This window comes from Vulpes lagopus, chromosome 15, assembly GCF_018345385.1.
Source record: "Vulpes lagopus strain Blue_001 chromosome 15, ASM1834538v1, whole genome shotgun sequence".
Classification (NCBI taxonomy): domain Eukaryota; kingdom Metazoa; phylum Chordata; class Mammalia; order Carnivora; family Canidae; genus Vulpes; species Vulpes lagopus.
Window position 1 is genome coordinate 14518990 of NC_054838.1, and position 22161 is coordinate 14541150.

General features: G+C 38.5%; 1 protein-coding gene across 12 annotated transcripts in view; it reads right to left on the reverse strand.

Annotated features, from left to right (window-relative positions):
- Nucleotides 1-22161, reverse strand: part of LOC121476354 (F-actin-monooxygenase MICAL2) — a 225678-nt gene that overhangs the window by 28971 nt on the left and 174546 nt on the right. For all 12 annotated transcript variants that reach the window (XM_041730300.1, XM_041730298.1, XM_041730308.1 and 9 more), the window contains one exon: nucleotides 4388-4503. In XM_041730300.1, coding sequence (XP_041586234.1) covers nucleotides 4388-4503 — 116 coding nt within the window. The remainder of the gene's footprint in view (nucleotides 1-4387; nucleotides 4504-22161) is intronic.

A 22161-nucleotide genomic window follows, 5' to 3' on the forward strand; every position in this document is an offset into this window, starting at 1 on the left:
TAGCTCTAAGAAATGAGCCTGGGTGGTGGGAAACACACACACTTACACATAAACACACCATAAAAACAATTTAATATCTTTAAACAATCCTCAGGTGGGTCTACATTGCCTAATTAAACCTGGGAATAGAGGAATGTGTCTAAATAATTCAGATACAAGTGTTTCTGGGCTTGAGGTAGGCAAAAGATTGCTTCCCTTCCCTACTTCACTTTGCTTGTGCAAATATGTCATCATTGTCACTGGGTTTTGTGTATGCCCGGGCTTGTAAAATCCAGAACACTCAACATGGATGCATTGAAAATAGATGTAGATCTTGATGGTGTCACTTCCAGGTTTTAAACACCAGAGAAAGGAAAAGTAACAGTGTGGCCACATCCACATATTGGAAAGCAGAGGAGACACTTCTGGTTGGAGAGACAGCAGAGAATACTGGTAGAGCACTGGGCCCCGGAGCCCTGCAGAATTGGCATCAAATCCCAGCCAAGCTGTGTGATTTCAGCATGCCACACAACTTTCTGAACTTCAAAGTGATGAAAATGATTTAATGCTACCTTATGGAGACTGTGATAAGAATTAATTGAGAGAATGTGGGTCATGCCCTTCATAGAATACTTGAAAAAAATATGGGATAAATACCTAAATACTATGATTTTTATTATTAGTGGCATGATTATCAGATTATAATATCATAAATTAGCATGATCATAATAGAATAAAATCAGGTATTTTTCATATATGTGTGCATGTGTATATAATTGTATATAATATACACATATATCTACATCCTATGTATACAAGCAAATGTTCAAATTGGGCTAGTTTTACTGTGAGTTTGTCTTCTTGCTGTGTACTCATTCACTTTCTACATATTAGGATTAAGATTAGAGCATGCTGAAGAATTCTTTTTAATGCTGGCAGAAACAAATATGGAATTAAAACATTGTTACAGCTAGTCTGGTGCCTGGGCATTCAGTATCTGTGGTTGAACTGGATGTTTGGTCATTAAAGGGAGTATAAATCCACAAGGGAAGGATGGATTAATAGGCCTACCCTAGGTACTGCCAGAGGAATCCAGGCCCATGACAGAGGTCAGAGGTTATGCCTGAAAAGTGTGTGCATTTCCAGGAACTTGTGGATCCTGGTCATTCAGTCACCCATTCCATGGCTATGGATGGAGAGACCATCATGCTCCTCAGGAAAGCAGCCAGCTTTGAGACTTCAGAGTATCTACGGGTCATCAGTGAAAATATTTATCTTTTTTTTTTAAATTTTTATTTATTTATGATAGTCACAGAGAGAGAAAGAGAGAGAGGCAGAGACATAGGCAGAGGGAGAAGCAGGCTCCATGCATCGGGAGCCCGATGTGGGATTCGATCCCAGGTCTCCAGGATCGCGCCCTGGGTCAAAGGCAGGCGCCAAACCGCTGCGCCACCCAGGGATCCCGAAAATATTTATCTTAATGAAGACATTTCATTTTTCTAGAATGCTCCTTAGGATCTAGAATCTTAAAGATTTATTTCATCCGTGGAAGGAAATTTTAGCTTTCTGATCTCAAACTTATTCCATATCATATCATCTCTATTTTTATGAGATAACCTCCTGATTTACTGTCAGCCATTCTGAACAGAGGGTCTGGGCCATTTGGTGGGGGAGGGAGGGTAGGAAGCTCACCATTAAATAGGCGGGACCTTTCTGGCAGGAGGGCATGGTGGAGATCACTGGTAGTTGGTGCCCAGAGACTTTCTAATTCAATCTATAGACTCACAAGTATCTCTTGAGCTTCCATTATATTATCTAATAAGCCCCAGCGCATCCTGAATGCTGTATGGCAGATATTACACTGATTACTTCACATGTATCAGCTCATTTATTCCTCAAATTACACTTAGAGTACAGATAAGTCAACCAAACCTTGGAGTTACATAACTTGGCCAAGATGGCACAATTAGTAATTGGTAGAGCCAGGAGTTAAGCCCAAGTAGCTGAATCCAGCATCCTCGTTTTCAGCTGGTCTACACAGCCTTTCCTAGACCCAATACTGTGAAGGTATGTCAAAAACCCCTGCCTTGTAGGAATGTCAAGGTTTCCCCTTAAATTAAGACCATTTAATATCATTTCAAGGGGGGGATGCCTTGGCAGCATCACCCCATCTTAACACTTCCAACAGCTCAGCTGCCAAAACCCTACTGCTTTTTCAAGAGTTAGTGAACTAGGACCTGGAGGAGGAAAGAAAATCACTACTGCCTTTTATTAAAATATGTTGACACAGAAAAGAAGGATGATTTTTTTTTTTTATGATAGTCACAGAGAGAGAGAGAGAGAGGCAGAGACACAGGCAGAGAGAGAAGCAGGCTCCATGCACCGGGAGCCCGATGTGGGATTCGATCCCGGATCTCCAGGATCGCGCCCTGGGCCAAAGGCAGGCGCTAAACCGCTGCGCCACCCAGGGATCCCAAGAAGGATGATTTATTCACAAATGCTCATCTAGTCTTATGATGTCCCAGGCACAGTCCTTATAGCCTCAAAAGTGGCAATGACAGCACAGAGAGGCAAGGAAAGAGGCTCCGGACAAGGAAGGAAAAGACAAAGGACAGAGAGAGGGAGAGGACGAGGACCGAGGACGGACCGAGGCAGGACCGAGGACGAGTGCCTGCCCTGGTCTCCCAGGTCCAGGCATGGCTTTGGGAGGAGAGGTGGTGGGGAGGGCCAAAGCAAATGGAAGGGGTGGAGTGTTCACATCCTGTCTCCAGTTTCCTGCACAAAGGTTCATTTGAGCTGACCTGGGCTCTGTGCCAAAGGGCTGGGGACACACCTGTATGGAGCAGAAGAGATGAAACCAGAGGGGGGAAAACCCTTGTTGTTTCAGGGTGAGCCCGTGGGGAGTAGGAAAGAAATAACCTTTTGGTCAGCTTCCCTTCCTGTAAGAGTGGTCAGAGGCCAGGTGAAGCAGGCAAGCTTTTCCACGCTGCAAGCTTAAGTGCTGACAGGCTCTGTTCTGGGCCAGCAGGACGACAAGGAGCTACTTGCACGGCTCGCCCTAGATCTTATGGTCTTGCTCTCTGATGCGTTTGGGCCATTCCATTTTCTTATTCTCCATGAGTGTTGGAGTGGCTGTTAGAATGGCTGATGAATGTCTGTATTCAAATGAATACACACTTAACTCAAGGTCACTTAAAGGGATGAGGGGACAGCAAAGAAACCCCAGGAATCAACATCACACGCCAAATTCATTTGTGCTGAATACTGAACCAATCAGAGATGCCCATAGTTAGAAATGAGAAACCCATACACATTCTCTTTCATTTGCAATCCTTCCCTCCTCGCTCCTTCCCTCGGTCCCTTCCTCCTCCTCTTTTTCTGTCTCTGTCTCTGTCTCTGTCTCTCTCTCTCACACACACACACTCTCTCTCTCTCTTTCTCTCTCTCTCATGCCATGTCCCAGGCCCCTCCTGACTTGCTCTAAGCTGGGCCGTGGGGAGCTGGAACCCCTGAGTGATTTGAGATGATGCCAAAGTTCCTAATGCCAGACATGGAAAAGTTGAGTCTAAGTAAATAAATTTGGTTCTCTCCCTTTCTCCTCAGATCCTCACTGCTCCAAAAAATAAACACTGTTAGCACAGTGAACTGCTTCTCTGTTCTCCCGGGAAGCATTTTAGGTCCAACCATTCATCCCTCGGTCCCAGTGAAAATGTTCTAGCCCCGGTGGATAGAGAAAACAACAGTGAGATTTGGTCGTGGGATGTGTCTTCACGTATATGACACACACACACACATTTAAAGACATAAAACGGTGTTTGCATTTTTAAATCTACGGGTATGGGAATTGTTTAAAGTGTTTTCCAGAAATACGTTCATGAACCAAAGAGAACAGCCATCTCCCTAGCCAGCACGCAGCTAGTCCCTCCTTCCACAGCAGGGACCCTTGGAGTATCCGTGTCTAGATGCAACTGCATGGTTCATTTCATATTTCTGATTAGAATAAACATAACATTTTCCATGCAATCTGCCTCTAGTGCTTCTTAAATGAAGCTGTGTTTCCCTCAGGGAAATATGCATCTGCTTGTTGTAATTTTTTCGATGGTTTGCTTGTTGGACCACGTATTAAACCCACTTTAAGAGCTGCAGTCACCAAATGATTTTAAGTAAATATGTCTGTTTTTTTTTTTCCTGCCAATTGGAGTCTCTAAGAAAGGCGAGCTTCTAAAAGTTAAAAAAAAAAAAGATAATTCTTAGGGTGTTCCAGGTAAAAAGCGGTTGCTGTCAGAAGCAATGAAACGTGATCCTCCTAACGAAACCACTGCAGCTGGAGTCCACATTGGGTCTGAAATCCGGATGGTAAATGGCCCCCACAAGCCAAGGCCCTCTTTAGTTTGCCAAGTGTAGTTACCTTTGACCGCAAGGAAGGTTGGGGATGAAAATCTTCATCTGCAGAGGAGATGCTGGTGTTAGAGGTAGAAGAGGTGGCCCCTGTCACCTGCGTTTGGATGGGGATGTGTCGGGAACCTGAAATGGGAACAGAAGAACTCACTGAATCCCCAGCTTCTTTTCCTGCCTCGTGACCCCAAACTGCTTCTTCCCTCCTCCCTTCTTACCGTCATTCCCTTCCTCCCTGCTCTTCCCTCACTGCACCTGCCGTGAGTCGGAAGAGGCAGTACCTAAGGGCAACTGAAAATTTGGCCCTCCACGTTAATTACATTTCTGGGTCCCTGCCAAAAGCTTTGCAGCTCTCCTTTCATATTAAAAAAAAAAGGTATTATGCAGAAATCAATTAATTCCTTAAACACCATTTATATGGTGTGTTGGTTAGAATGCATTCAGAGATGAAATCTATTATTAAAATGCTTGTCTGAAGTTAGCTGAGTTACCTAAATGCTCGTGTAAGGTTTGTTCTGCAGAGTAATTGAATGCAAAAAAGTCAGAGCCAGCTCTTAAACAAATCGCCCTTCTGTGGCTCACAGCATCTGGCACCCATTTTTACTACATGACATCTGCTCAGTGTAAAAGAGCTGGCGTCAGAATGTCTGGTCATAGAAAAAAAAATCCCAAATGTAATCAGAAGCAAAAGGACTCTAAGCCTAAGGTTTTATCACATAGTCTCATGCAACATAAATATTTCATTAATTATGGCTAAACAAATGCCACTTTTATTTTCCCAACTTGCAGATATTATCACATCATCGAAGTGATGATTCAAATGCCAGGAAAGGCAATTGAAGATAGGGAGGGCTCAACAATGCAGGGCCCATGGGAGAGCTGAAGTCCAGGAGATATGCCAACCTCTGAACAAGAGGTAGATGGTTAGAGGCAGCAAAGGGCCCATGTTCACTAGAATCTCTTTGTGATCTGGCTGGGGACCGTGTGTGCTAAAGTCTTCCAGGTGCTATAGGAGGCTTTTATTCTTCTCAGCAAGAACATCTGCCCCTGCACATCATCCTGATGCAGAGTTAATGAGTAATGTCTGGATTAATCCACTCTGGATGCTGACTATCAGAACCAGTGAGGACTCCATGATAGGAAATGTACGACTCTTTCCTCTGCCATGGCAGCTTATATCCTAACAGGAGTATGTGTTGGGCAGGAAGGGGGAAGAAGGAGCAATTCCATGTGACTCACATTCTCTCCAGCCTGCCTTTTCCTCCCCCTTATTTTCAACTATTTATCCCAGTGGGATAGGCCAAGCTTTAAAAAATAAATGTAATTTTAACCTCCAGGAGCACATTTACATATACTGTTATTCAAAGCAAAATAATGCAAAACATCTATATAATAGCACAGCCTCCCTAGGGAAAGAGTTAACTGTTTTCCACTAAAATGTGCCAGATGGGAAAACTCAGGTGAAGAGAGCATCAGAGGGCAACAGAGTAGTGGAAGGAGGCACCATTAGAGGCGAGCTCAGATTGTCCTCTGGCTCTAGCTACTAGGTCACTACGGAGTAATGTAGTCATGGAGTGTTCACTCCTTAGTGTGTGAGCCTGAGGAACTAACATCACCTCCCTGAGTTTCTGGAGCTCATAACTTCTAGTGTGCAGCCCTCTAGTGGAAGAGTAAAGGGAACTGATGGAAAGAGCCTGACACAGTGCCTGGTTCATTGGAGGTGCCTAAATAAATCTTGTTGTCGTCATCATCAGTAGCAGGAGCAACTGCCCCATCATCATCATCATCATTGATCCAAATCAACAATATTGCAATATTCACGAAACCATCTAATTAACCTTCATCGTACAGAAGTATAGAACCTAAAGTAGAAACTTCCCAAAATAAGTTTAATAGTTCCACCGGGTCTTATTTTGAAATCAAGAAGAAAACATTTCTGAATATAATGCATTTCTTAAACTTCTGGCAAATGTTACATAAATTTATATAGTTACCTCTGAATCTCTTCCCCTTTACGCTCTTCCACCACAGAACCACTGATTCCAGAAGTTTGCTTTTCAATTGCAAAGTTAAAAAAAAAATACTTGGCAGCATTGCTCCACTCTGACTATAACGGGATGACTGATTCTGGGACTGATCTACCACAAAGCACAAGAAGTCAGGACACAATATATGAAACAGCTGTTTCCAGATCTTGGACAACAGGCAGTACAGAACTGTGATAAAGGTAAGAACAGAAGCAAATGAAGCCCTACAATCACACTAACTTCCGGCCTTGAGGCACTTTTCAGGCCACAGTGCAGGTAGGAAGAAGCTAAGCAGAACATAGCAGGTTCACTGAGTTGAAAAAACAGATCAGAGTTGGAGTGAGGGTAGGCAGCTGGAATGTGTCAGGGAGACTGCCACAGAGTAGAGAGCTATACAGAAAAAACACAGAATAAGCACAGAAGTCCCCTTGAATTTATTGCTTAATAGTAAACTTTAGATGCATAGAAACTGCATGAAGTTGGACCAGTGACTGTTGGGAAGTTACAGGGTAAATAATCTCTAAAGCTATTTACAGGATTGGGAAATACTCAAGTTCCACCTAGCTAGGGTAAAACTAACTTTGGGGGCATTAGAATAGAGGCCACAGAGGAGTCTTACGTTACTAATATGAATAAATTAGCCCTAAGTAAAGGTTAAAAACAACCTTGAAAGCCCCAAATAAGCTTAAAAACAATCTTGAAAGAAACCAATTCATCTTCAAGTTACAATGTCTGCCAAACATTTTTAATGCATATACAACACTCTTTAAACGAGGAAACAAAGTCTAGACACCCTACAACGGAATAGTCACCAACTTTAGCAGCCAGGAAGCAATTACTAGATATGCAAAAGAGCAGGACAATGAGCTGATCATCAAGAGAAAAATCAGTTAATAAAAGTAGAGTCAGAGATAATGCAATCAGCAGACAAGGATTTTTAAAATGTGCTCAAGTATTTAAAAAAGACAGCATGAAAAAAAAAATAAAAAAATAAAAAAAAATAAAAAAAGACAGCATGAATAGAATGAGGACGTAAAAAAAATATCGAAAAAGAATTAAATGGAACCTATATAAATGAAAACTACAAAATCTGAGATGAAAATTTCACTGGATCAGCTTAATAGTAGATTAAATATTACACAGGAAAATAGTCTATGAAATCAAATAACCACAATAGAAATTATCCAAAATGAAATGCAGAGGGAAAAAATATGGAAAAACTGAACAGAATTTCAGTGATCTGTGGGATAATATGAGGTATTCTAAAATACATATGATTGGAGTGCCAGGAGGTAGTGGGAATAGAAAAAGTCAGTGACATAATATTAATGAAAATCATATAAATTTAATGAAAATTATAAATCCACAGTTCCAAGAAGCTCAATAAACCACAAGCAGGGTGAATGTAAAGAAAATCATAGCAAGGCTCATGATAATAAATTTGCTGAAAACCAGAGATAGAGATAAAATCTTAAAAAGCAGACCAAGAAAAATGATATAATATATACAGAGAAACAAAGATAAGAATGTCCATGGATAGCTCATCGGAACCTAAATAAACCAAGAGGTAATTAAATATCATTAAAATGTTGATATTTCTATATCCAGTGAAATGATCTATTCAAAATGAAGAAAAAAATAAAGGCTTTAGGATAATTTGTTGTTAGTAGACATACATAAGAAAAATGTCAAAAGAAGCTCAATAGCAGGATAAGGGGGAGGCAAGATGGCAGCAGAGTAGGGGACCTTGTTTCATCTGGTCCCTTGAATTTAGCTAAATAACCATCAAATCATTCTGAACACTCATGAATTCAACCCAATATGTAAGACAAGAATACCTGGAACTCTGCAAATAGAAAAGTGACCGCTTTTTGCAAGGTAGGATGTTCAGAGCAGTGATTCTGAGGGGAGATATCTAAAGATAAATGGTGGGGGAGGGAAGTAATAGCTCTGTAAGCCAGCTCTTGGAAAGTGATACAGCTCTGGGGGGCAACGTCAGAACTCTTAAAAATCTGCTCCAGAGACAGACACTGCTGCCTGAAAGGTGCCCACGCGGTGAAACAGAGCAGAATTCTAGGTGGGACAGTCTGGTGTCAGGATTCACAGAAACAATGGGGGTGCCTGAGCCAGTGGAGTTCCCAAGTGTTGGAGCTGGGAACCTGGTTACAGTCAATGAGTCCTGGAGGGGGCTCTCAGCTCACTTTGCCATAAACAGTGAGCCATAGCCCGATCCAGTAATTGGTCTCTAAGTGGGGACTCTGCAAAGGACAGGAATGTGGGGACCCTCCACCTTTCCCTGAGAGGGGTGGAGTGGGTGCACAATCAACTGGGTGACCACTCTCCGTGCCAGGGTGCTACAAAGTACAGAAACACCAGACCCTCTGCCTTCCCTCAAAAGGAGTCTGCAGACTGTGGCACACACAGAAGTGAGGACCACTTATCTCTAAGTGTTTACTTAAGAGAGGGGACCACAATCTATGGCTCTGGGGATGGCCAGTCATTTTTATTTTGATCCTCTAAAGGGGTGTGGAAACCCTGCAGGGAACACAAGCCATACAGAGCAACCAAAATCATCTTACACTGAGCCTAGTCCCCTGGCACAACTGCACCCAGGCACAGACACCTGAGAATCATCACTGCAGGCCCCTCCCCGAGAAGACCAACTGGAAGAACAGAAGAACAGCATGCTTATGAACCACACAGGACTATAAAACTTCAGTGCTCAGGGAAAATAGTATATAGAATTCAAGGTTTTTTTCTCATAATTGATTAATATTTTAGTTTAAAAATCTCCATTTCTTTTTCTTTTTTTCCCTTTCAATTAGTTTCTTATTTTAACAACTCTTTTTTTATAAATTTATTTTTTATTGGTGTTCAATTTACCAACATATAGAATAACACCCAGTGCTCATCCCATCAAGTGCCCCCCTCAGTGCCTGTCACACAGTCACCTCCACCCCCCGCCCACCTCCCCTTCCACCACCCCTAGTTCGTTTTCCAGAGTTAGGAGTCTCCCTCTCTGACATTTCCCACTCATTTTTTCTCCTTTCCCCTTTATTCCCTTTCACTATTTTTTATATTCCCCAAATGAATGAGACCATATAATGTTTGTCCTTCTCTGATTGACTTACTTCACTCAGCATAATACCCTCCAGTTCCATCCACGTCGAAGCAAATGGTGGGTATTTGTCGTTTCTAATGGAACTCTTTGTTTTTAAGTCTTTTTTTAACTTTCAGTTTTTACATTTACATTTTATAGAAATACTCTTCATTTTTGGCTTCCTTCAACTCTATTCAGTTTTACTTTTGTATATATATAAGCTTTGCTTTCTTTACAATTTTGGGATTTAGTGTCTTCTAACACACAGGTCAAAATACACTCAGGACCAAATGGATCACCCTGTTTTGTCCACTCTGTGAGATTATATTCTCTCTTCCTCCCTTTTTTTTCTTTCCCTATTTTCTTTCTTTTTCTCTTCTGGTGTTTGACCTCTTCAGATTTGTCTAGTGTGTATTTCACTTGGGTCATGGTTGATATTTTTAATAGTGCTCATTCATTCATCCATTCTTCTCTGAGAAAAATGACCAGAATGAGGAATTTATGAGAAAGGAAAGAACCAGAGGTAACACTCTGCCACAGATCTAATCAATATGGATTTAAATAAAATGTTGGAAATGGAATTCAGGATAACAACTATAAAGTTTACTAGCTGGGCTTGAAAAAAAGCATAAAAGACAATAAAGAATCTCTTAGTGCAGAAATGAGATCGAATTAGGCTGAAATTTAAAATGCTCTAACTAAGATGCAGTCTAAATTGGATGCTCTAACAGCTAGGGTAAATGAGGCACAAGAGAGTAAGTGACATAGGAGACAAGTTGATGGAAAGGAAGGAAGCTGAGGAAAGAGAGAAAAACAACCAGTAGATCATGAAGGGAGGCTTTGAGAAATCAGTGATGCCATAAAATGAAACAATATCAGAATTACTGAAATGCCCAAAGGAGAATAAAGAGAGAGAGGGCCAGAAGGTATATTTGAGCAAATCATAGCTGAGCACTTCCCTAACCCGAGGAAGGAAATAGGCATTCTTGTCTAAGAGGTAGAGATGACCCTTCCCAAAATCAATAAAAATAGATCAACACCCTGACATATAATAGTGAAGCTTGCAAATTGCAGAGATAAAGAGAAAATCCTGAAAGCAGCTTGAGACAAGAGGTTCCTAACCTACAGGAGTAGGAACATTAGACTGGTATCAGACCTATCCATAGAGACTTGGCAGGCAAGAAAGGACTACCATGATATATCAGGGTGCTAAATGAGGAAAATATGCAGACAAGAATACTTTATCCAGCAAGGCTCTAATTCAGAATGGGAGGAGAGATAAAGAACTTCCAGGACAGACTGAAAGAATATGTGACCACCAAGCAACAAATATTAAGGGGGATCCTATAAATGAAGAGAGAGCCCAAGAGTAACATAGACCAGAAAGAAACAGACATAATCTATAGAAACAAGTACTTTACAAGTAATACAATGGCATTAAATTCATATCTCTCAACAGTTACTCTGAATGTAATGGGCTAACTGCTCCAATAAAAAGGCTCAGGGTTTCAGATTGGATAAAAAAGCAAGACTCACCCATACACTGTCTACAAGAGATTTATTTTAGACCTAAAGACACCTCCAGACTGAAAGTGAGGGGGTGGAAAACCATTTATCATGCTAATAGACCTTAAAGCTGGTGCAGCAATCCTCATATTAGACAAATTAGATTTTAAACCAAAGATTATAGTAAGAGAGGAAGAGTTACACTATATCATATTTAAAGGGTCTACCCAACAAAAAGATATAACAATTAAAAAATATCTATGCTTCTAATTTGGGAGAAGCCAATTATATCAAACATACTGGGTCACAAATCAGGTCTCAACTGATACCAAAAGACTGGGATTATGCCCTGCATATTTTCCGACCACAGTGCTTTAAAACTTGAACTCAATCACAAGAGGAAATTTGGAAGGAACTCAAACACTTGGAGGTTAAAGAGCATCTTACTGAAAAATGAATGAGTCAACCAGGAGATTAAAGAAGACTTTTTAAAAATTATGGAAACTAATGAAAATGAAAACACAACTGTCCAAAACCTTTGAGATACAGCAAAGGCAGTCCTAAGAGGGAAGTACATTGCAATACAAGCCTCTCTCAAAAAATTAGAAAAATCTCATATACACAATCTTACCTTACACCTAAAGGAACTAGAGAAAGAAAGGAACTAGAGAAATAAAGCCTAAACCACACAGGAGATGAGAAATAATAGAGATTAGAACAGAACTTCATGAAACAGAAGCCAGAACAGAAGAACAGATCAATGAAACTAGAAGGTGGTCCACTGAGACAATAAAATCAATAAACCTCTAGCAGACTTATCAAAAAGAAAAGAGAAAGGACCTAAATGAATAAAATCATGAATGAAAGAGGAGAGATCATGACCAACACTGAGGAAATACAATTTTAAGAACATATTCTGAGCAATTATATGACAACAAATTAGGCAATCTGGAAGAAATGGATGCATTCCTTGAAACTTATAAACTACCAAAACTGAAAGAGGAAAAAATAGAAAATCTGAACAGACCCATAACCAGCAAGGAAGTTGAATTAGTGATCAGAAATCTCCCAAAAACAGGAGTCCAGGGCCAGATGGCTTCCTAGACGAATTCTACCAAACATTTAAGGAAGAAATAATACCTATTCTACCGAATCTGTTTCAAAAAATAGAAATGAAAAGAAAACTTCCAAACTCCTTCTATGAGACCAGCATTACCTTGATCCCCAAACCAAAGACCCCAGCAAAAAGGAGAATTAACAGATCAACATCTCTGGTGAACATAGATGTCAAAATACCAAGATACTAGTCAACAGGATCTAACAGTACATTAAAAGGATTATTTACCATGACCAAGCAGGGTCTATTTCTGGGCTGCAAGGGTGGTTCTACCTTCACAAATCAATCAATGTGATACATCACATTAATAAAAGAAAGGTCAAGAACCATATGATCCTCTCAACTGATGCAGAAAAAGCATCTGACAAAATAAAGCACTGTTTCTTGATTAAAATTCTCCACAGCTTAGGATAAAGGGAACATACCTCAGTATCCTAAAAGCCATCTATGAAAAGCCCATAGAAAATATCATTCTCGATGAGGAAAAATTGAGAGCTTTTCCCATAAGGACGGACACACAAAAGGGATGCCCATTCTCACCAGTGTTGTTCAACATAGTACTAGAAGTCCTAGCCTCGGCAATCAGACAACAGAAATAAAAAGGGCATTCAAAGAATTTTTTTTTTTTGCCCTTGGCAAAGAAGTCAAATTCTCACTCTTTGCAGATGACATGATACTTTAGTGGAAAACTCCAAAGACTCCACCACAAAACTGCTAGAACTTATCCAGCAATTCAACAATGTGGCAGGTATAAAATCGATGTAGAAAAATCAGTTGCATTTCTATATACAAACAATGAGACAGAAGAAAGAGAAATTAAGGGATCAATCCCACTTATAATTGCACCCCAAATCATAAGATACCTCGGAATAAACCTAACCAAAGAGGCAAAGGTTCTGTACTCAGAAAACTATAGAACACTCACGAAAGAATTTGAGGAAGAAAAAAAAAAGAAAGAAAAGAAATTGAGGAAGACACAAAGCAATGGAAAAACCATTCCATGCTCATGGATTGGAAGAACAAACATTATTAAAATGTCTATGCTTCCTAGAACAATTTATGCAATCCCTATCAAAATACCATCAACTTTTTTCATAGAGCCAGAATAAATAATTCTAAAACTTTTTGGAAACAGAAAATACTCTGGATAGCAAAAGGAATGTTGAAAAAGAAAAACCAAGACTGGTGGCATCACAATTTCAGACTTCAAGCTCTATTACAGAACTGTGATCAAGACAGTATGTACTGGCACAAAAACAGACACAGAGATCAATGGAACAGAACAGAGAACGTAGAATCTTCAACAAAGCAGGAAAGAATACCAATGGAAAAAGGACAGTCTCTTCAATAAATGGTGTTGGGAAAATTGGACAGCCACATATGGAGGAATGAAACTGGACCATTTTCTCACACCATACACAAAAATTAGACTCAACATGGATGAAAGACCTAAAGATGAGACAGGAATCCATCAAAATCCTAGAGGAGAACACAGGCAGCAACCTCTGTGACATCGGCCACAGCAACTTCTTGCTAGACACGTCTCCAAAGGCAAGGAAAACAAAGGCAAAAAAAACTATTGAGACTTCATCAGGATAAAAGGCTTCTGCACAGGGATCCCTGGGTGGCGCAGCGGTTTGGCGCCTGCCTTTGGCCCAGGGCGCGATCCTGGAGACCCGGGATCGAGTCCCGCGTCGGGCTCCCGGTGCGTGGAGCCTGCTTCTTCCTCTGCCTGTGTCTCTGCCTCTCTCTCTCTCTGTGACTATCATAAAGGAAAAATTAAAAAGAAAACAAAAGATGGGAATCACTTGGGAAGCTTTTAAAAAATACAAATGCCTGGAACCAACCCCATTCTAAGAGTTTCTGTAGGGCTGACACAAGAATTTAAAAAAAAAAAAAAAAAAAAAAAAAAAAAAAAAAAAAAAAGGCTTCTGCACAGCGAAGGAAATGGTCAACAAAACCAAAAGACAACCAAAAGAGTGGGAGAAAATATTTGCAAATGACACATCGATAAAGGGCTAGTATCCAAAATCTGTAAAGAACTTCTCAAACTCAACACTCAAAAAACAAAGAATCCAGGGCAGCCCCGGTGGTGCAGTGGTTTAGCGCTGCCTGCAGCCCGGGGCGTGATCCTGGAGACCCTGGATCGAGTCCCACGTCCGGCTCTCTGCATGGAGCCTGCTTCTCCCTCTGCCTGTGTCTCTGCCTCTCTCTCTCTCTCTCTGTATCTCTATGAATAAATAAATAAATAAAATATTAAAAAAAAACAAAGAATCCAATCAAGAAATTGGCAAAGACATGAACAGACATTTCTCCAAGGAAGACATACAAATGGATGACAGACACATGAAAAAATGCTGCACATCACTTGGCATCATGGAGATACAAATTGAAACCACAGTGAGGTACCACCTCACACCAGTCAGAATGGTTAAAATGAACAAGACAAGAAACAAATGCTGATATGAGGATGTGGAGAAAGGAGAACCCTCTTGCACTCTTGGTGGGAATGTAAGCTGGTGTAGCCACTCTGGAAGACAGTATGCAGGTTCCTCAAGAAGTTGAAAATAGAGCTACCCTATGACCCAGCAATTGCACTACTGGGTATTTACCCCAAAGATACCAATGTAATGATCCAAAGGGACACCTGCATCCCAATGTTCATAGCAGCAAGGTTCACAATAGTTAAACTATGGAAAGAGCTGAGATAGCTATCAACGATGAGTGGATACAGAAGATGTGATACATATCACACACACACACACACACACACACACACGGAATATTACTCAGCCATCAGAAAGGATGAATTCTTACCATTTGCAATGACGTGGATGGAACTAGAGGGTATTATGCTAAGTGAAATAAGCCAAACAGAGAAAGACAAAATTTTCATATGGTTTCACTCAAATGTGGAATATAAGAAACAGTGCAGAGGATCATAGGGTAAGGGACGGAACACTGAAGGGGAGTCATCAGAGAGGTAGAAAAACCATGAGAGATTCTTGACTATAAAAACAAACTAAGGGATGCTGGAGAGGAGGTGGGTGGGGGGATGGATAATTGCATGATGGGCATTAAGGAGGGCACATGATGTGAAGAGCTCTGGGTGTTATAGGCAACTGATGAATAACTGAAAACTACATCTGAAACTAATGATGAACTATATTTTGGCTAACTGAATTTAAATTTAAAAAAAACTTCTGTAGCAGAAGGAATATAACAACACATGGAATAAAGAACTCCAGAAATGGTAAATATAAAATAATTTCCTTTTTGGTTTTTAACTTCTTTAAAAGATAATCAACTATTTAGTGTAGGGTAGTGTGAAATAACAAAAAATATATAATTTGGTCTCTGTCCCCATTCCCATCAATATTTGGTCTTTGACTCCAGTCCTGGCACAGAGCTCCCAAAATGCTTGCCATTCCTGAGTGAAGAGTTTCCAAGTGTCTTGAAATTTCCCATGGTAGAAGCACCTTTTGTTCTAATGAAGTGACTCTTGGTGAGCTCCTGGAAGATGGGTGGTCATTAGGGAGACCAAGCCATGACTGGAGCTTGGAACTTTCAGTTCTACCTCCAATCCTCTGGAGATAGATAAGGGGCTGGAAAATAATAATCAGTCATACCTATGTGATAAAGCCTCCATAAAAATATCTAATGTACAAGGTCCAGAAAGCTCCTGGGTTAGTGAACACACCCACACACAGGGAGGTGGTACATGCAGATAGAAACTCCTGTGCTCGAGACTTCCAAATTTTGCTCTATGCATCTCTTGTTCAGGCTGTTCATCTGCATCTTTTATTTTATCCTTTATAATATAAAATATGTAATATAAGTATTATAACATAAGTAAGTACTTCTCTAAGTTTGTTCCATTCTAGAAAATTACTGAACCCAAGGAGGGGGTTGTGGAAGCCTCTATTTATAGCCAGTTGGTCCGAAGTATAGGTGACAATCACTGAAAGGAGATAAAAGATTTGAGCAGACACTACTAATACATTTGACCTGATTGGTAAGTATATATAGAATAATATTGCTAGTAACTAGAGAATATATATCCTTTTCTGGAGTACGTGGAATATTTGCTAAATTGGTGCTATGCAGAGCCATAAAGAAAGGAACTAATATACATTGTATGTCTTCTGACAATAGTGAGATTAAGCTAAAAATCAATAATATAAAATATAATGAGAAAATCTCAAAATGAGTAGAAATTAGGCAATATTTTTCTGAGAACCAATGGATCAAGGACAAAATAAAGGTAAATTGAAGCTCATAGGATAACAATCTGGCATTACAACATAACTAGGATGTAGCTAAAGTAGTGATTTGATGGAAATTTAGAGCTTTCAATGTATACACTGTGCAAAAGAAAAATTGAGAATTAATACCCTAAGATCTATTTTAAGAAGATAGAAAAAGAACCAATGATTTAATCTAAAGAAACTAAAATGAAGAAAATAATCAAGATAAGAACAGATTATGAGAGATAATTAAAAACAAAGCAGAAATAAAATAGTAAATTAATGAAGCAAAAAATTTGGTTCTTCAAAAATGTATGACACTCATGACTTCTAAGAAGAGTAGTTAAGAAAAAAGAGACAGAAAACACAAATTACCAATATTGAGGATGAAAAGTCCTACAGAGTATTAAGGAAACTATTATACAAACTATCTTATGACAATAAATTTGAAAATTTAGATAAAATGGACAAATTCATTTAGATAAAATGACAAATTCATTCATGATTTACCAGAACTGACATAAGAAGAAATAGAAAATCTTAATACTTACATATCTATTAAATTGAATCCACAATTAAAAACCACCCTACAAAGAAAATGCTAGGCTAGAGACTTCACTTGTGTTCAAATGTTTGAAACACAAACACCAGTGTTAAACAAACATACAGACCCTCTTCCAGAGAATAGGAAAAGATGGAACACTTCCCAACTAGTGTTACACGGCTAGCATAAATTTGAATCTAAAACCTGATAAAAATATTGCAAGAAGGAATATTTCAGACCCATAACTCTCATGAACATAGCTGCAAACTACTAAAAACAATTAGGAAATCCAATATAGTGATACATAAAAAGATAATACATTATAATCAATTTGAGTTTACTCCAAGAACATGATAATGGCATAACATTTTCAAATCTGTACAAAAAAACCCAATGTACTTCAGTACATTTTTATTAAACTAAAAAACCCATATGATTAAATTTATTATTATTCATTATAAAAAGTCACAGTAAGCCAAGAATCGAAGGAATTGTCTTCAATACAATAAAGAGTACCTATCTTAAAAATCTACAGCAAACAATATATTCAGTAGTGAAACATAGTCCCTCTATTATTGGGACAAAAAGACAGTGATGTACATTATTAACATTTCTATTTAGCATTGTATAGGCAATCCTAGGAAGGACACTAAGGCAAGAAAGTTAAATAAAAAGGTATACAAACTGGAAAGGAAAGATGTTAAACTATATTTGTAGACAACATGATTATTTATGTAGGAAATTCCATAAAAACCTCCTAGCATAATAAGTGAGTTTAGCAAGGACAATATAAAAGGTCAACTGTGTTTCTGTATATCAACAATGAGCAACTGAGAATCAAAATGAAGAAAGCTATTCCATTTATAATAGCAACTACAACAAAATGAAATACTTCAGGGATACATTTAATAAAATATATGCCGAACCTATATACTGCAAACTCCCTAAGAGAAATAAAAGAAAACCTAAATAAATAGATATTCCATTATCATGGACAGAAAGACTCCATAGTTGTCAATTCTTCCCAAGTGGATTTATAGATGAAAAACAGTCCCAATCAAAATTCTAGTAGGCTTAATTGGTATAAATTGACAAGCTCATTTTAAAATTTAAATGGAAACACAAAAAGATGTAAACTAGTCAAAACAATTTTTAAGAACAAAACTGGATGATTCCCACTACCTGTTTTCCAGACATACTCTAAAGCTACAATAACCAAGAGTGCATGTTATTAGTATTATTATATAAATCAACGAACAGATTAAAGAGTACAGAGATATACCCACACATATGTAGTCAATTGATTATTTGTAAAGGGGCCAGAATAACCCAATAGGGAAAGAACAGTCTTTTTACAAGTTGTGCTGACAATGAGATATCTATAGATTAAAAAAAAAAACTTGACTTTTATTCACCATAAAAAGTAATCAGAATTGGATTATAGATCTAATCCTGAAAGCTAAAAACTGTAGAAGTTCTGGGAGAAAACAGGAGACAGTCTTAGTGACTTTGGGTTCAGCAAAGATTTCCTAAATACAACTCAAATTATAAAAGAGAAAAATTAGTAAGTTTGACTTCTTCAAACTATTCTTTGGAAGATGTGATGAAAATAAAAAACGATCCACTAACTAGGAGAAAATACTTGCAAATAAATATCTGATAAAGAATTTAGATCTAAATTTCAGGAACTCTGGTTAAATAGAGGTGTATTGTATATTCTTAGATCAGAAGACTCAATATTTTAAAGCTATCAAATGTCTGTAAATTAATCAATTAAAGACTAACATTTATAACTGCACCAAAAAATTGAATACCAGGGAATATATCTAATGAAAATTGTGCAAGATCACTAAAATCACAAAACATGGACAGAAATTGAAGAAGACCTCAGGGAGGTATCATGTCCATGGATTTGAAGACTCAGTGTTGCAAAGATGTTAAATTTTCTCAGGATTTATCTATAGTTTCCATGTATTCCCAATCAAACGTTCAGAAAATATTCTTGTGGAAATTGATTAATTGATTCTGGAAGTCACATGGGAATGCAAAATGCCAAGAATGGCTAAGACAGTCTTGAAAAAGAACCAAGTGGAAGGTCTATTCCAGGCTGTGAAGATTTATTTATTATAAAAATATTTAATGAAAACAGTGTGATTCAAGTACAAGGACAAGCCAATCAGTGGAATAGGATAGAAGGTCCAAAAACAGACTTGCCTAATTTATGACAGAATGTTACAGCAATGAGGAATGGAAGGAGGGGGGCAGGGCCTTTAAAGGCCTTTTTAATGAATGCTGGCCTTTTTAATGAATGCTGTTGAATCAAGTGGAAAACATAAAAAATATATATATAAAACTTTACTCTCCCTCACAGAATAAACAAAAATCTATCCTAGTTTGGTAGTAGACTAGCTTGTGAAAGGTAAAATAATAAAACCTCCATAACTGTTGTCCAATAGAAATATAATATGAGCCATACACATAACTTAAAATTTTCTAGTAGCCACATTAAAAAAGTATAAAAAGAGGGCAGCCCAGGTAGCTCAGCGGTTTAGCGCCACCTTTAGCCCAGGGCGTGATCCTGGAGACCTAGGATCAAGTCCCATGTCAGGCTCCCAAGATGAAGCCTGCTTCTCTCTCTGCCTGTGTCTCTGCCTCTCTCTGTGTCTCTCATGAGTAAATAAATAAAATCTTTTTTTAAAAAAGTGTAAAAAGAAACAGATGCAATTAGTTTTAATCATATTTTTTACATAGCCTCCAAAGTCAAAAATATTATCATTTCAATATGTAGTCATACACAAATCATTGAGATATTTTACATTATTTCATTCATACTAAGTCTTCAGAATCTGGTACATGTTTTACATGTTCCTGTTTAGGTGACACATTTTTAATGGTTAAAGTAAAACGTAATTCAAAAAGCAAAAAGTTGTGTTTATTTTTTAAAAAATATTTTATTTATTTATTCATGAGAGACACAGAGAGAGGCAGAGACACAGGCAGAGGGAGAAGCAGGCTCTATGCAGGGAGCCCGACGTAGGACTCGATCTGGGGACTCCAGGATCACACCCTGGGCTGAAGGCAGGTGCTCAACTGCTGAGCCACCCAGCTGTCCCAAAAGTTGTGTTTAATAGAAGAACATTTTCTATTGATTCAGTGTTTAAATTTAAATTTATTAATATTAAAATAAAAATTCAGTCCCTCACTCACACTACTCACATCTCGGTTGTGAAATAATGGCTACCATATCAGATGGCACAGTTCTAGGAAGTAACATAGAACATCTTTTTGGTTTCAGAGTAGGGAAAGGTCTCATCACCTGGATGAAAACCAGCAATAAGGGAAAATATTGAAAAATGTGGCTGCATTAAAATAAGTACTTGCATTTATTAATAGAAGTTTATTATTAATATTTCATCTTTAAAGAGTAAAAAGTGAGCCCGGGAGTGGGAGAAGATATAATATATATATTGACATAGAGGACTTATTTCTAGAATCCACACAGATTACAAATCAATAAGGAAAGAGCTGTCTATACAATAGAAGCATAGGCAAAAAGACTTGAATAGAGACTTTACAAGGGAATATCTAAATAAGCACCAGAAAAGTAGTGCAACATTAGCATGTTAATGCAGGTTAAAAACAATAATGAGACACTTCCAAAAAAAAAAAATGGTGACATCAAAACAAAACTGAGACTGTCAAGTGTTGCAAAGACAGAAGTCAAGGAGAGCTCTCATTTCCTGCTGTAGTGTATGTACATTGGTAGAATCATTATTTTTTACTTTTATTTTATTTTTTTTAAATTTAATTTCAGATAATTAACATATAAAGTATTATTGGTTTTAGAGTTAGAGGTCAGTGATTTGTCAGTCTTATATAATACCCCGTGCTCATTACATTATATGCCCTCCTTGCCCTCTTTAATGACTATCACGCAGTTACCTCATCCCCTCATGTCTCTCCCCTCCAGCAATGCTCAGTTTGTTTCCTATGATTAAGAGGTTCTTACGGTTTGTCTCCCTCTCTGATTTCATCTTGTCTTATTTTTTCCTCTCTTCCTCTATTATCCTCTGCTTTTTGTTTCTTAAATTCCACATATGAGTAAGATCACATGATAACTCTCTTTCTCTGACCGACTTATTTCACTTAGCATAACACTCAATAGTTCCATTCACATTGTCACAAATAGCAAGGTTTCATTTCTTTTAATGGCTGACTAGTATTTCAATGTATATAAATATATCACATCTTCTGTATCCACTCATCGTTGATGTTATTCCATGGTTTGGCTCTTGTGAACCTTGCTGCCATGAACATTGGGATGCAGGTGCCCCTTTGGATCACTACATTGGTATCTTTGGGGTAAATACCCAGTAGTGCAATTGCTGGGTCATAGGGTAGCTCTATTTTCAACTTCTTGAGGAACCTGCATACTGTCTTCCAGAGTGGCTACACCAGCTTACATTCCCACCAACAGTGCAAGAGGGTTCTCCTTTCTCCACATCCTCATCAGCATTTGTTGTTTCTTGTCTTGTTCATTTTAACCATTCTGATGTGAGGTGGTATCTCACTGTGGTTTTGATTTGATTCTCCGTGATGCCAAATGATGTGCAGCATTTTTTCGTATGTCTGTCGGCCATTTGTATGTCTTCTTTGGAGAAATGTCTGTTCGTGTCTTTTGCCAATTTCTTGATTGGATTCTTTGTTTTTTGAGTGTTGAGTTTGAGAAGTTCTTTACAGGTTTTGGATACTAGCCCTTTATCTGACGTGTCATTTGCAAATATCTTCTCCCACTCTTTTGGTTGTCTTTTGGTTTTGTTGACCATTTCCTTCGCTGTGCAGAAGCTTTTTATCTTGATGAAGTCTCAGTAGTTCATTTTTGCCTTTGTTTCCCTTGCCTTTGGAGACGTGTCTAGCAAGAAGTTGCTGTAGCCGAGGTCACAGAGGTTGCTGCCTCTGTTCTCCTCTAGGATTTTGATGGATTCCTGTCTCACCTTTAGGTCTTTCATCCATGTTGAGTCTAATTTTTGTGTATGGTGTGAGAAAATGGTCCAGTTTCATTCCTCCGTATGTGGCTGTCCAATTTTCCCAACACCATTTACTGAAGAGACTGTCCTTTTTCCAGTAGATATTCTTTCCAATGTAAATCTTATTAAGATTAGTTGATTATAGAGTTGAGGGTCCATTTCTGGGTTCTCTATTCTGTTCCATTGATCTCTGTGTCTGTTTTTGTGCCAGTACCACAC